The sequence below is a fragment of the Scyliorhinus torazame genome, chromosome 3, assembly GCF_047496885.1.
Source record: "Scyliorhinus torazame isolate Kashiwa2021f chromosome 3, sScyTor2.1, whole genome shotgun sequence".
Lineage (NCBI taxonomy): Eukaryota > Metazoa > Chordata > Chondrichthyes > Carcharhiniformes > Scyliorhinidae > Scyliorhinus > Scyliorhinus torazame.
The window spans coordinates 287971927-287988617 of NC_092709.1; the positions used below are offsets into that span (position 1 = coordinate 287971927).

At 42.2% G+C, this 16691-nt stretch overlaps 1 protein-coding gene across 1 annotated transcript in view; it reads left to right on the forward strand.

Annotated features, from left to right (window-relative positions):
- Window positions 1-678, forward strand: part of txnl1 (thioredoxin-like 1) — a 34732-nt gene extending 34054 nt beyond the window's left edge. The window contains exon 8 of the mRNA XM_072497367.1: window positions 190-678. Coding sequence (XP_072353468.1) covers window positions 190-219 — 30 coding nt within the window. The 3' untranslated portion in view covers window positions 220-678. The remainder of the gene's footprint in view (window positions 1-189) is intronic.
- The last annotated feature ends 16013 nt before the right edge of the window (window positions 679-16691 follow it).

Below are 16691 nucleotides of genomic sequence, written 5' to 3' on the forward strand. Positions count from 1 at the left end.
TCTCCCCTCTTTTTTGATTTAAAATTATAATTTCAATAAACTGCGGCATGCCAGATTGTGCCAATTAATCCTGGGAGGGGGAATTCTAGGTAAATTGAAGTGGCAGATTAATATTCGAAGTTTAACATTTGAAGTGTTGAATGGTAGAATTTATCATAAAATAAATGCACTCTAAATTTATTTTCCTAGATTGCTGGAAAGAAAGGAGAAAGCCACTAACCGAGTGAAGGAAAGACTGGGAATGCTGACTGTGTTGAGAAGACCACATTTGGCCAATACTGTGTTTTCTGGATTCTTGCAATATCATCAATACCATGACTCTTGATTTGGTTCACTAAAATCTCTTGCTTCCAGACTTCCAAGCAAATCATTGTTAAGTTCAAAATATTTTGTGGATTATTCTTGATTGTGATGAACTGGTTTAATTCTTTTCTGCAAAATGAGAATTAGTCATTCTGGAAGTCACCTTGGAATGCACCTGAAAGTTAAAGTTGTGCACTTAACCTTGCTGTAACTAGCGAACATAAATGTGGTGGTACTTTCCAGATCTTCGTGTCACATGGATTCCAGTGGTAAGCTGGTAGTTGTTTCCTCAAATTTGAGATATAAACATGACTGCAGTTGCTGTCTGTTGACTAATACGAATAGTGTTGGATAATTAAAATAACGTTTACCTAATTGTGCCAACTGATTGTGATTTTTTAAAAAAATAATTTACTGCGGACACATTAAAGATGCACTTGGATATTGATTTTTCGTGGTTAAATTAAACTTTATACACTTTCTGTTACGGCTTGGTCTAGTCCAAACTTTACCCGGGTAATCGTATCAAGCTTCTTCTCTACTTTGACTATGAAGATTTTTGAAAGATCAATGCAGAGTGTCACAAGCCTTTAATACTTGAAGAATGGTTACCTTGCAGCAGGAATGTTCAAGATGTCTTGTGCATTTTCATGGTCACTGCACCTAAGAAACATAAACTTCCATAGACACAAATAGAATACTGTACCCTTTTAGGTTCTATGCCAGAAGGGATTAAAAATATTTGTACGGCCACTCTCACGACCTCAGGATGTCGTGAAATGCTTTGTGGGCAGACACATGGCAGATGCAATTTAATACTAAGTATAAAGTAGTGTGCTCGACGTAAAACACCAGGGTGAGACAACGTTATCTAAATTGTATTTTTTGAGGGGTTGCAAAAAGAGGCTCAATCTGCTTCGTCGCAAATGTTTGAAGTTTTCAGAAAAAGTTGATGAGGTAAGTAAGAAAATGCATTGGACACTTGACTTTGCCTATAAAGGCAGAGGACAAGAACAAGGAAGTCCTGCTGGATTCTAACAAACTACAACTACAGTATATAGTACAATTCTGGACAGCATGTTTTAAGGAGAATGTCAGATGTTTCAAGGGAGGTTTGCCAAGGGTGAGTTCTTCAATTATGTAGAGAGGTTGGCAAAGCTGGGACTGTTCTTAGGGTAGTGATGTTTAAGAGGAGACCTAATGGAATACTTAAATATTGGGGGATTTTGGGTAGGAGTAGGGAGAAGCTGTTTCCTCTGACAACTGGATCGGTAATCCGACGTCTCTGATTCAAAGTAATTGGCAAAAAGATAGCAGCTGGAAGGAGGTGGAGAGAGTGTGGAAATTGTTTTTTCTTGCAAGGTTAATATCTGGATTGCACTACTTGATTGGTGCAAACTGATTTCTAAATAACATTGAAAGACAAGTCGAGGTGTACTTGACTAATTTGTATGATTATAAAGAACAGATTAACTTGCATTTATATCTTGTCTTTCAAAGGACATTCCAAAGCATGTTACACTTTATTTTGAAGTGGAGTCACATTTATAATGTGGGAAACATGGCAGCTAGTTTTTCACAGCATACTCCCACAAATAACAATGTGATTGTGGCCAGGTAATCTGTTCTTGTGATTTTATTTTTATTCCTTTATGGGATGTGGGCATCGTTGGTTAGGCCAGCATTTATTGCCCATCCTTGGGGCCCATCGACTACAGAGAGTAGTAGTGGAAGGGAGTTTCTCAAAATGGAGAACTGTGACCAGTGGTGTTCCACAGGGATCTGTGCTGGGACCACTGTTGTTTGTGATATACATAAATGATCTGGAGGAAGGTATAGGTGGTCTGATTAGCAAGTTTGCTGATGACACTAAGATTGGTGGAGTAGCAGATAGTGAAGGGGACTGTCAGAGAATACAGCAGAATATAGATAGATTGGAGAGTTGAGCAGAGAAATGGCAGATGGAGTTCAATCCGGGCAAATGCGAGGTGATGCATTTTGGAAGATCCAATTCAAGAGCAAACTATACGGTAAATGAAAAAGCACTGGGGAAAATTGATGTACAGAGAGAGCTGGGTGTTCAGGTCCATTGTACCCTGAAGGTGGCTGCGCAGGTCGATAGTGGTCAAGAAGGCATACGGCATGCTTTCCTTCATCGGAAGGGTTATTGAGTACAAGAGTTGGCATGCCATGTTACAGTTATATAAGACTTTGGTTCGGCCACATTTGGAATACTGCGTACAGTTCTGGTCGCCACATTACCAAAAGGATGTGGATGCTTTGGAGAAGGTGAAGAAGAGGTCAGCTTTCAGTGCAGTCAGCGTATCCAATACCTCCTGATCAAATTTAAATCCATCCAGTATCTGAGCTGCCTCTAGAACCATGATCGTTTGCGACTTAGCCAAAACTCTATCCTTCTTGTGTAAATCATCTTTTTGATCCCTAATCAGCCCCATGCTTTTTACCACCCTTTTACTATTGACATGCCTGTAGAATACTGTTGAATTACCATTCAGATTAGCTGCCAGTCTCAGTCTCTTATGGAACACTGTCTTAGCTTGCATTTGAGAGGAGATTGGTGGGTGGGGAGATCACTGGGTCCTGGCACGGAGACCGAGAATTAAAGTCCTGTAACATTGGGTGTTGTCTAGGCATGGCAGCTTTGTTGGTAGGAAGCCCTGAAAAGCTACACAAATTCCCATTGATGTATTTCATGTTTTGTCCATCAGCTGCCTCCCATATCCATCTACAGCCCATTCTCTGCTTCAAAGGTACTTCATTGGCTGTAGAGTGCGTTTACTATCCGATGATCGTGAAAGCACCATATAAATGCAAGCCGTTTAAAACATTTAAAAAAATTTATTCTCCTTTTTAACATTTTCATCATACTTACAACAAATAATTAACAATAACAAGAATACAATGGTAATCCTCAGGCTAACAATCCCCTCAAACAGCTCCTAACATTTTGATTACAAAACACAATGAAAAAGAATCATAAATTTATACGTTTCCCCCCATCCCCCCCTAATGTTCGATGTCATCCAATTCATGAAAATGCATAAGAACTAGGAGCAGGAATAGGCCACCTTGCCCTTCGAGTCTGCTCCACCATTCAATGATGTGGAGATGCTGGCGTTGGACCATTCAATGAGATCATGGCTGATCTTTTGTGGATTCAGCTCCACTTTCTAGCCCGAGCCAAAGCCGACCTCCACCCCACAGAATCCATCTTCAGACAATCAGCGAGGCGAAGGCTAAGACATCTGCTTCCGCACCCGCTTCCAACCCCGGCCGATCTGACACTCCAAATGTGGCTTGTAGGGGACCTGATACGAGTTTCGTGCACCACCTTTGAGATTATCCTAAAGACCTCCTTCCATTACCCTTCCAGCTTTGGGCAGGACCCCCCCCCCCCCCCCCCCCCAACAACGTTCACAAACATCCTCCACCTCCTCAAAAAGTCGACTCATCCTCGTCCTTGTGAGGTGCACTCTATACACCGCCTTCAACTGTATCAGCCCTAACCTTGTGCATGAAATTGATGCATTCACCCTCTGAAGCACCTCACACCACAACCCCTCCCCCATGCCCCTCCAACTCTTCCTCCCACTTTACCTTAATCCCATCCAGTGATACCTTATCTTCTCCCAGAATAACCCTATAAAATCGCCGACACCCCCCCCCTTTCTCCAATCGACCCGCGTCAATGTATCTTCCAATAGTGTGGGGGCCGTGCAATCGAAAAGCTCTACCTCCTTCCTGGCAAAAGTTTGGACCTGCATATACCTAAACATCTCCCCCTGCTGCCCACAACCTAAAGTTCTGGTGCAACTGCCTCCACATCTTTCGCGTCTCCACTAGCACAGGACTACTCCCTGAGTATTTACGTGGGGCCATCGGGAGCGGTGCAGTTGCCAACCCTGACCCTCTGCATAGAATCTCCTCCACTCTAATCCACTGGGAGTCGCCCCCCCCCCCCCCCCCCCCCCCCCACACTCACCCAGCCGCGCACCTCCGCATTCGCCGCCCAGTAATAATACAATAAATTTGGGAGACCCAACCCCCCTAACTGATGTTCTCTCTGCAACAACACCTTCTTAATCCTAGCCACTTTATAACCCCCCCCCCCCCCCAAATAAAGGTAATCATCTTTTCTACTTCCTTCAAAATGCCTTTGATAAAAAGACCGGCAGGCACTGAAAAGTGAACTGAAACCACGGCAATACATTCATCTTAATTACCTGCACCCGACCTGCCAGTGATTGAGGAAGCCAATTCCAGCTTGCCAAAACCGCTTTCACCCTCCCCAACAAACTAGTGATGTTATATCTATGGAGCTCCCCCCCTCCCCCCGGCAATCTCGTGCTACCTGCACCCCCAGGTATCTAAAGTGGGTTACCTCTTTACGGAATGGCAGCCCCCCCACCCCCGGCTGGGACACCACAAAATATTTGCTTTTGTCCAAATTTAGTTTATACCCCGAGAAAGACCCACTTGAAACAGCTTCAGTATACCACCCATCGATGCACTGGGTTCCAACACATACAATAGCAATTCATGTGCATACAAAAAAGATGCCCCATGCTCCACCTCCTCCCGCACTATCCCCCTCCACACCCCCAAACTTCTCAACGCGATAGCCAAAGGCTCGATCACAAGCACAAACAACATAGGGGACATAGGACAACCCTGCTTGGTCCCCCGATGTAGAGAAAAATATTCAGAATTCATGTTATTCGTGCGGACACTCGCCCTCGGCTCCCTGTAAAGTAATTTTACCCAATCCCAAACCGCTCCTAAACCGCCATCAAATACCTCCACTCTATCTGATCGTACGCCTTCTCGGCGTCCAGCGCCACTACTACCTCTGTCTCCTTCCCCTCCGCCAGTGCCATAGCTACATTCAGAACACTCCTAATGTTTGAAAAAAGCTGCCTACCTCTTACAAACCCCGTCTGATCTTCCCCTATCACCTTTGGGAGGCACTCCTCCAACCTACCCACCAACACCTTCGTCAACACCTTTGCATCTACATTCAAGAGTGATATGGGCCTATGCTCTGGACCCAGCCCCGCAGTTTCGACTGCCTCGTGTTCTAGGCCCAGCCCCGCCGCTCCGGTTGCTTCAAACTCTGACCTCAGTTTCACTGGTCCAGCTGCTTCACACTCAGCTGTCCTGCTACTCCAGCTGCTTTACACTCTGCCCACCATCCCACCGTTTCGGCTGCCTCGCCTCCCTTATTCGGGTCCGCTGTCTCAACTGCCTCGTGCGTGTCAGACTCTGCTCTCGCCGCTCCAACGGCCCCGCATTCCAAGCTCGATGCCTCCTCTCCGGCTGCCCTGCACCCCCGTGGGGTTTATCACCAGCGTTAATGTAAGCCTACTTGTGACAATAATAATAAAGAAGATTAATAGCTTAACTTTTAAATAGTTCAGAAGAGGCATGTTAATTAAATTTTTCATGGCAAATAATTCGGCAATATTTTTTAAACAATCAACAAAGTAATGATTATCACAAGTGCTGATTTCAAGGTTGCTTTGGTATCTAGATGTTGCTTGTTGATAAATTTAAACCAACACCAGACTTGCTTGAAATTAGTTTTAGCAATTCAATCTCCAGTTTTCAGGATGTGGTGTGCCATCCTGCATTCCCTGTCATGTACAATTTTCAGGCTGAGACATTCTGTAAAAGTGCATTGAATTACATAGAATGCACAGCACGGAACAGGTAATTCAAGCCAACTGATCCACACTGGTAAAGATTTACACAAGCCTCCTTCCACCCTACTTCTTTTATCGCACCATCATTTAAAATTTAAAATAAAAATTTAGAGTACCCAATTAATTTTTTCCAAATAAGGGGCAATTTTGCGTGGCCAATCCACCTACCTTGCACATCTTTGGGTCGTGGAGGAGAAAACCCACGCAAACACGGGGAGAATGTGCAAACTCCACACGGACGGTAACCCAGAGCCGGGATCGAACGTGGGACCTCGGCACCGTGAGACTGCAGTGTGAACCACTGCGCCACCATGCTGCCCTACCGCACCATCATAAACCTACTTCTTTCTAAGCTTCCTTCAAATTGTCTTAACTGCTTGTGGTAGAAAATTCCACATTCTCGCCGTTCTGAGAAAGAAGTTTCTCGTGAATTTCTGATTGGATTTCTTAGTCACCAGTATTTACGACCCCTAATTTTGGCCACCCCACAAGTGAAACATTCACATCTGCCTTATTGTGAACCCTTTCCAAATTATTGAGACTTCGATGTAAAGGTTTTGCAAATCATTGGTTAAATTAAAGAGATTTTTAAAATTGGTTGAAAACCTTTTGTACACTAAATTATTTTAACAAGGCTTATCAGAAACAGATGCAAGTGGATAATCTATTTGACTCCAGTGAAATCAATAGTTGACAAACAAAGATTTTTAAAGTGCATGTTTAGCACAGGGCTAAATAGCTGGCTTTTAAAGCAGGCCAAGCAGTGCGGGTTCAATTCCCGTACCAGCCTCCCCGAGCAGGCGTCGGAATGTGGCGACTAGGGCCTTTTCACAGTAACTTCATTTGAAGCCTACTTGTGACAATAACCGATTTTCATTTCATTTCATTTTCATCATTGCAGGAAGTAAATTCAAATTACTTTTGCAGGGATCAGTGCTGACACAATGGTCTAAATGATCACCTTCTGTGCTATAAAATGATTTACTTCAACTGTTACTTGACCATTGGCAGTGTGGGTGGGGGGGTGGGGCAAACCCCATCTCAGCTTTTGACTGCTGTTGAGCACATCCCTGAGATTTGGAAAGGGATTACTATTAGATGGAAGCAGGTAGCTCATGCAAAAACATTTAGTCGTTAACTTTATGGATATCAGACAGATTTTTAAAAAATATGCACACAGTGGAAAATGCAGAGATATTCCATTTTAATACCTGGCAGACTCATTCTGAAAAAAATGTATTGGGTTAAAAAGTTCAATAAATAAACAACATGGCAATCCTCTGGGGCAAAATAGTCACTTTTTTTATTTGTGTGGCTGCTGAATTCTGCATGAATTCATCGCTGATGAACTTAGCAAGGTTTGAAGAAAAAAATGAGACTGTGCTCACTTTTTGTTATCATGATGAAGTTAAGTGGCTTATTTCAGAGCTAAATATTACAAATAATTTATTTGTCTGTTCCGTTGACATTACACCACATTTTACTCACTTACTGTTTTGCCAAAATTATTAAAATGTGACCGCTCACTAATTATATCAATAACCATGATTTTTTTTTCAATGGTCATGAATTCCTTTTTTAAATTGTCCTGAATTTCATTTTATTGAACTTAGAAATATATATATATTTTTAAAAATATATTTAGTAAGATTTTTAACACAATTTCTCACCCTTCCAAACAAAACCCCACCCCCCCATAACAAAAAGAAAGAAAGCGCACATAGCAAGACATGAACATGGTAAAACGATATGTTACAGAGCTTTGTACATTGGATTCCTCCCGTACATGTCAGTTTTCCAGATCCTTCATGTATTTTCTTGCTCAAATAACCCCCAGACAGACCCCCCTTCCCCCTCCCTCCCCCCCCCCAACGCAAGACATCCCCCCCCCCCCCCCCGGGTTGCTGCTGCTGCTGACCGACCTTCATCTAACGCTCCGCGAGATAGTCTAGGAACGGTTGCCACCGCCTGTAGAACCCCTGCGCAGACCCTCTCGAACTTAGAAATATTAAATGTTGAGGAAAATATTTAATACCATCTCAGTTTAAATGTCCAAAAGCGACTTATACTTTGTGCCAGTGGCTTATGTTGACTTCTCAACACCCAGATAAAATTACAGCCTTATTAGTCACTCCACTCATCCATAGTTCCACGCCTGTACACTTACTGATTACTCTCATTCCTCCCTTGTTTCTTTGTTAAAACTGCTGGTTAGACTAAGAGGCAGCCCAAGGACAAGAAATCCCCTTATTGTGACATTATGAAGTTCCATTCCAGTGACGTTATAAGAACATAAGAACTAGGAGCAGGAGTAGGCCATCTGGCCCCTCGAGCCTGCTCCACCATTCAATGAGATCATGGCTGATCTTTTGTGGACTCAGCTCCACTTTCCGGCCCGAACACCATAACCCTTAATCCCTTTATTCTTCAAAAAACTATCTATCTTTATCTTAAAAACATTTAATGAAGGAGCCTCTACTGCTTCACTGGGCAAGGAATTCCATAGATTCACAACCCTTTGGGTGAAGAAGTTCCTCCTAAACTCAGTCCTAAATCTACTTCCCCTTATTTTGAGGCTATGCCCCCTAGTTCTGCTTTCACCCGCCAGTGGAAACAACCTGCCCGCATCTATCCTATCTATTCCCTTCATAATCTTATATGTTTCTATAAGATCCCCCCTCATCCTTCTAAATTCCAACGAGTACAGTCCCAGTCTACTCAACCTCTCCTCGTAATCCAACCCCTTCAGCTCTGGGATTAACCTAGTGAATCTCCTCTGCACACCCTCCAGTGCCAGTACGTCCTTTCTCAAGTAAGGAGACCAAAACTGAACACAATACTCCAGGTGTGGCCTCACTAATACCTTATACAATTGCAGCAGAACCTCCCTAGTCTTAAACTCCATCCCTCTAGCAATGAAGGACAACATTCCATTTGCCTTCTTAATCACCTGTTGCACCTGTAAACCAACTTTTTGCGACTCATGCACTAGCACACCCAGGTCTCTCTGCACAGCAGCATGTTTTAATATTTTATCATTTAAATAATAATCCCTTTTGCTGTTATTCCTACCAAAATGGATAACCTCGCATTTGTCAACATTGTATTCCATCTGCCAGACCCTAGCCCATTCACTTAGCTTATCCAAATCCCTCTGCAGACTTCCACCTTTACCACTTATCTTAGTGTCTTCTGCAAACTTGGACACATTGCCCTTGGTCCCCAACTCCAAATCATCTATGTAAATTGTGAACAGTTGTGGGCCCAACACTGATCCCTGAGGGACACCACTAGCTACTGATTGCCAACCAGAGAAACACCCATTAATCCCCACTCTTTGCTTTCTATTAATTAACCAATCCTCTATCCATGCTACTACTTTCCCCTTAATGCCATGCATCTTTATCTTATGCAACAGTGTGTGTTGCACCTTGTCAAAGTCTTTCTGGAAATACAGATATACCACACCCATTGGCTCCCCGTTATCTACCGCACTGTTAATGTCCTCAAAAAATTCCACTAAATGAGTTAGGCACGACCTGCCCTTTATGAACCCATGCTGCGTCTGCCCAATGGGACAATTTCCATCCAGATGCCTCGCTATTTCTTCCTTGATGATAGATTCCAGCATCTTCACTACTACCGAAGATAAGCTCACTGGCCTATAATTACCCACTTTCTGCCTACCTCCTTTTTTAAACAGTGGTGTCACATTTGCTAATTTCCAATCCGCCGGGACCACCCCAGAGTCTAGTGAATTTTGGTAAATTATCACTAGTGCATTTGCAATTTCCCTAGCCATCTCTTTTAGCACTCTGGGATGCATTCCATCAGGTCCAGGAGACTTGTCTACCTTTAGCCCCATTAGCTTGCCCATCACTACCTCCTTGGTGATAACAATCCTCTCAAGGTCCTCATCTGTCATAGCCTCATTTCCATCAGTCACTGGCATGTTATTTGTGTCTTCCACTGTGAAGACCGACCCAAAAAACCTGTTCAGTTCCTCAGCCATCTCCTCATCTCCCATTATTAAATCTCCCTTCTCATCCTCTAAAGGACCAATATTTACCTTAGCCACTCTTTTTTGTTTTATGTATTTGTAGAAACTTTTACTATCTGTTTTCATATTCTGAGCAAGTTTACTCTCATAATCTATCTTACTATTCTTTATAGCTTTTTTAGTAGCTTTATGTTCCCCACTAAAGATTTCCCAGTCCTCTAGTCTCCCACTGATCTTTGCTACTTTGTATGTTTTTTCCTTCAATTTGATACTCTCCCTTATTTCCTTAGATATCCACGGTCGATTTTCCCTCTTTTTACCGTCCTTCCTTTTTGTTGGTATAAACCTTTGCTGAGCACTGTGAAAAATCACTTGGAAGGTTCTCCACTGTTCCTAAACTGTTTCACTATAAAGTCTTTGCTCCCAGTCTACCTTAGCTAGTTCTTCTCTCATCCCATTGTAATCTCCTTTGTTTAAGCACAAAACACTAGTGCTTGATTTTGCCTTCTCACCCTCCATCTGTATTTTAAATTCCACCATATTGTGATCGCTCCTTCCGTTATGAATAGAGATTGCTGTCCATAACCTGCTGTCCCCATTCACAATGTTGTTGCAGAATGAATTTGAAGTCACTGCCGGGAAAATTGCACACAAACCCTGTTCACTAGCTGCTGTTGACCAACACATTTAAATCACGCAAAACATGAATACAATGGATCAGTGGGAGACACCAGTAGGTGCACAGTAAGTCTTTGATCCCAACACATTTTTGTCAAGATCATAATACTGCGCCACTTATCCCCTTCCCACCTGCACTTCAGACGAGGCAGAAGAGTTCATCAACTGCATTGGACAGTATCTGATTTTGAAGATACTCATGCTAAACAAAGTTAGATAACAGACAAAAAGAATGTCATTGAACAAGATAAAATACATGAGTTTTGAGAAGAAATGCCATGAACTGATGGTAGATAAAATAGAAAATGTTAGCAATGCTCTCAACAGGCAAAGGAACATCTATGGAGAGAGAAACAGTGAACGTTTCGGGACCCGTGTTCGTTTCCCGGCTTAGGTCACTGTCTGTGCAGAGTCTACACGTTCTCCCCATGTCTGTGTGGGTTTCCTCCAGATACTCCAGTTTCCTCCCTCAAGTCCCAAAAGATTTGTGAGAGGAATGTACAAGATTACATTGCTCAATCACACCTTTGACAATAGTAAATAAAGATATGAATTGTTTATTTCTTGATTAATCCTATCCAACAAGGACAGGTGTCACAGCAACACATGAAGCGGCAGAACCAGTCAGCAAATACAAAGCAACTGGCAGTTTTGTTCTTTAAATTGCTACATTGCAATGTAATCATTTAGTTCAGCATGGTGTCTGATATTGCTAACATTACTCAATGGATTCCGCAAGCTGTAGCCTTAACTGTACACTCATTGACAGAGAGTGAAATGCATTGCTCCTTTTAGGAACTTTCCTGCAATCTGTTTTCTAGTTGAACAATTAAACTATATTCAATGAATTCCTCAATGCAAATGCACAGGAACACCACCACCTACAAGTCCTCCTCCAAGTCACACACCATCCTGACTCGGAACTACATGGCCATTTCATCACTGCCGCTGGGTCAGAATACTGAAACTCGCTCCGTAACACCATCACCTTCTCAAGGGCAATCAGCGAGTTGCAGGACACCCACATTTAAAAGAATTTTTTAAAAAGTAGAACAGTGTGCTCTGAATTATCCAAACTGACCATGAAACTGAATAGGATTTTGAAGATGGCGAGTCACCTTGGGAGTCAGCGGGTAATACACAACCGCTGACTCTCGCTCGAACTCCCACTGCCACTGAACACTCACTCGAGCAATGATTGGCAGTGGGCGGGGTTTCCATCCGTCCTTGGAAGAAAGTCCTGCCCATGAGAGCTGTCGGCCAACGTAACTGGCCAATAGTTCTCCAACCTGGCCAGGCACAACGCTGCAATGGCCAGACGCAGAAATGCAGCACTCTGCGTGGAACTAAATCCTGGAACCATTGGAAAGCCTTGAGTGGGTTGGCGGGTGGGGTGATCGCAGTTTTGAGGAGTAGGCCGGGGTTGGGGAGGGAGTCTCGGATCTCCAAAGTCCCTGAGGGGATGGTGCCCCAGCTCTGAGGGAGTCTAAAGAATGAGTCGCCCACCCCCTTCCCACCCAACCTAAAATTGGACCTGGGTGGTAAAAGGCCCTTAAGTGGCCTTTAATAATAATAATAATAATAATAATAATAATAATCTTTATTGTCACAAGTAAGTTTACATTAACACTGCAATGAAGTTACTGTGAAAAGCCCCTAGTCGTCACGTTCTGGCGCCTGTTCATAGATGAACGGGTGGGTTTCCGGCCTTAGACCCCACCCAGATGTGAAATTACATTTGGGTTTGGGGTTCCCGGGGGAAGGGAGCTTCCTGGGGGGAACCTGCATCCGTTCAATTTTACGCAACCCTTCGCCTCAGTACCCACCTGGGAGAGGGTAAAATTCTACCCTATGTGATTTCCATTGATTTTAGCAGCCGAACATGGTGAAAACTATTGTAGAACAAAACTGTTCATTTTAGCACTATCAAAATAGTACATCTGTTTCTATGCTGACAGGTTTACTTAAATTACAAAAATATGAATTATAAATTGGGGGGCATACATTACTTTTTACAACCCTTTAGATTGTATTTGTAATTGTTCGAATGATCCAGCAGATGTCAGCATGCACTCTTTGAATGCAGACCATAAAACTGGAGCAGCTGTCACAGTCACATGGCCCCTCAATCCTCAGCATCTTCAGTGCAGAACAGAGTTGGCAATCGCTTTGGAAGCTGGTTTTACTGATGGACAAGGTCATTTTTACTGACAAAATATATGCTGTACAGATGGCAAACAAACAACATAAATATGAACATACAACAAATCATGATAATTTCCAGGAACCGTAAAGACCGTGAGGCTGAGGGAGCCTATTCTTTTCCTCAGAAGCCAGCTACTTTACCTACCCACACCACCCCATTACATCACTCAAACCCTCAACTCTTCAGAAATGCATCTGGATGTCTTTTCAACCCATTTACGCTTTTCACTGCAATTAATTTTATTGGAAATTTACTTGATAACACCTTCCAGTGTCAATAAATGTTAAAATCCCCCAAATAACATTGCTTCCTTTCCAACACTGAACAAGCAAACTTTGCAGATGGAAAATTTTATTTTAATTAACAAGTCAGTAAATATGATTGGCAAGGTTAGCAGAAAAAACAATGGGCTTATTCATAATTAGGAATTAATATATTTCAGTCAACATATAAAAGCCTTAACTGCAGTTTCTTCGGCATTAGCTATCCAGCTGGAAAAAATAATTTAAAAGTGAAATAATAAAGTCGCTGTGTGAAAAGGCAATGAGATTTGCAATGCGTATTATGGTTTATGCTGGAAACTGCCATACATGAAATCTAGACAGATAAATGCATGTCTTTTTACAAAAAAACATCCAAACTCTTAAGAGTGTCAGGATCTGCAGTAGAATAAACCTGTGGTTTACATTCTCCAATATTATTTTACTGTTTATTTGTTACAAATTGCCATGACCATCTGCTCACCTGTGCAGTGCGTTTAGTATGGCAATCCATTCATCGTCTGCGTTTCAGTATAATCATCACATTTTCTAAAAGGGTTAGTATAGGATGTATATTGCACAAAATAACAGATGGTCAAGGATGGATTACTGAGATGTATGTGATCCCTTGCTGGTTCTAGGTTTATATGTGCATGAGTGGCACACAGATGCTGCCAAGCTAACCCTGAATTTCACTGAGATTCATTCACTGCCATCCATTTTTATTCTTATAAAATGAATACCCGCTCATGCTGTAACTATGAAATAGGTACGTTTATTTACAGAAATGTGGACTTATCTTTCTTTTTCAGTATACAGCCAGTGAGATCAGAAGGCTTGCTGGATTTAAGTTGTAGTACTTTACCAGAAATTGTACGTAAGGTACAAAAGCAACGCAGCAATTAGAATCCAGTTATAATAATTAACACTGAAATGCTCACAGGGATATGCAAAAATGGTTAGTGATGCTAAATTTTGGACTTTAAACGATCGGAGATGGATATTTGTTTTGGCCCATTTTCAGGCCTGAACTAGGCAGTGCGCTGAGAGATACACTGGATGCTGAAGTCCAAGACACACATAGAAATTGGGCCTGTGGCCTAGTCAGCCAAATGGCAGTTTATTGCAGACGCCAAATCATGCAGCCGGAGGCAACTCACCAGTTTCACAGGGACAAAGTTGGGATGGCTATCTCCTTGGCAATGGCTCTCAGGTAGATCCTGGAAGAGGGCGGCGATTGAGAGAGGCAGGAAGTTGAACAGCAAGGAGAGAAAAGAGGATTGGGAAAGAGGGATGGGGTAATCAGAAGGGACTCTAAAAATAGTTGGTATGGATAGAAAGTCAGATGAGAGGGAACCAAGGTACTAACAGCACTGTTCTTCGGGACTGTAATGAAGCCAAGTTGTTTGGGTCATGAAACGTAACCAGTCTGGTTGACACATCTGACGTTCCAGAGTCAAGTGACAATGCCATGAGGCTACCTCCAGAGGCAGTCATCTCAGGTAAGTTCAATAAGACTTCTCACTGACAACACTCTGATGAAGACTGTTATCTTTATACATGAAACATGTCATATAGACGTGGATAAAAATAGTTTTTTGAATCCTACAAAAGGAAAATAGAAGACACTGAGTAAGGTGCAAATTTACAAAAAAAGCTGCTGAAAAAAAGCAAATAAAAAGGTTGCAAGGCAGCATATGACAAAGCACAGAAAGATGCACAGAAAAGTACAAATCTACAAATAAAAAGCTGCTTAAAAAAGGCCAAAAGAAAAGTGCCCAGCAGCTGCAAATAAACTTCATGGCTGTAAATAAAAAAGATGAAGGAAACACTGACAGAGGCGACAAGTAAATTACTGAGTGAGTATAAATGACTGCAGTAAATTTTCCAATCCACCTCCAATCCAATTTTAAAATGATGCAAAGCAAAACTGGCAGTTTTCCACTTACAATGGCAAAACTATGAGAGTACAACAGACTTAGTTAACATGCCTGAACCGATAAGATGATCCACAGTCCTCGCTTAGCTGGAGAGGGATTGCTACAAAATGTATATCACCCTAAATCTAGTAGATGAGCAAAGAAAACAAATGGGAGAGATTTTGAAAGCCTTGAATGCACATTTTGAACCATGATTGAATGTTGCATATGAATGTTATATATTCAACACTAGAGTTCAGAGTGAAAATAACAGCATTGAATGGTACATCTCTGTAGTAATGCAGCTAGCAGAATAATATGAATTTGGACAGATAAAGTTTGTTCTGATTAAAGATAGATTAGTCTAAGGCATGAGAGACCTCTACTACAAGATGAGAAACTGACGCTAAAGAAAGTGATAGACATGTGTTGAAATGTGGAAGTAGTGAAATATCAACTAGAATGTATGTATGGTAGAGCAGACCAGTGGATACATTATACTGAGAGACAGTCCAAGCTGAAAGTATAGAGCAATTGACTTTACAAGGATAATCCTAGAAGGAGAGTATCGAGTGAATAAAAATTGCCAAATAGACACTGATGTATCAAGCAACATAATGACCTTCACTAATCTGTGTTAAATAGCTCAACATTGCGATCTGAAAATGATGCCCTCGAAAGTGAGATTTAGGCTATATGATAGCACAAGTCCAAGAGGACAATTTAGTCTGACAGCCCATCAATGAAATGACAAGAAGGAAGATCTCAAGTTCCAGATCATAGTTTGGATGCAACAGTCACTCATCTCAGATAGAAAAAGTCTAAATCTTTGGCTGGTAATCCTGAATGTGCCAACAGAGAAAGGGCAACGAAGTACCCCACAGAAAGGGTAGAAAAGAGAACAGAGCAAGGGAAACAAAATACCCCAGAGAGAGGGGTACAATATTCAAGTAAACCACAAGGTAGTTGCCGATAACGTCAGTGCAGTAAAATGAACAAGCTGAAGGTAAATGTTCTACATCGGTGCTGGAATGAGAACAGAACTAACATCAGTTCCAGAGGTCCACGAGTCCCCAGTGATCACAATGAAACAACAACGGTCACCAAGACAGCAAGGGCCACGGGAACAATCCTCTCCCGACAAGGAACATCTCCTAGATATACTGCCAATGTCAATGTGCACATGGAACACTGAATGACTGATTAGTAAAACAGACAGTTGTTAATGCATGAGAACAGTGGATGACTAGTGGAAAGTTTTAATAACTCACAGTCTTATACTTGAAACAAAGGTGGTACTCTCCCTGCTCCATATTCAGGTAAATGTTTCTTTAGAAATTACCAATTGGTGGTGGCCTCAAATGGTACTTTAATTTCTGTTGGTTAGGCCACATATAGAGATGGTTATCCTGAATGCAGCTGGCATCAGGGCAGCCCACCTTTGGGAAGTATACTCTTTGGAATGTATGAGTCTACATGAGTTAGAGGTTCAAAGGGATCTCAAAGTGTACATTTCTGACAGTGGACAGAGTACAGCTTGGGCACAGACTGTGAAGTTGGGAGTTTGGTGAGTGAGAGAGTTCGGTGAAGAGGGGAAGGAAG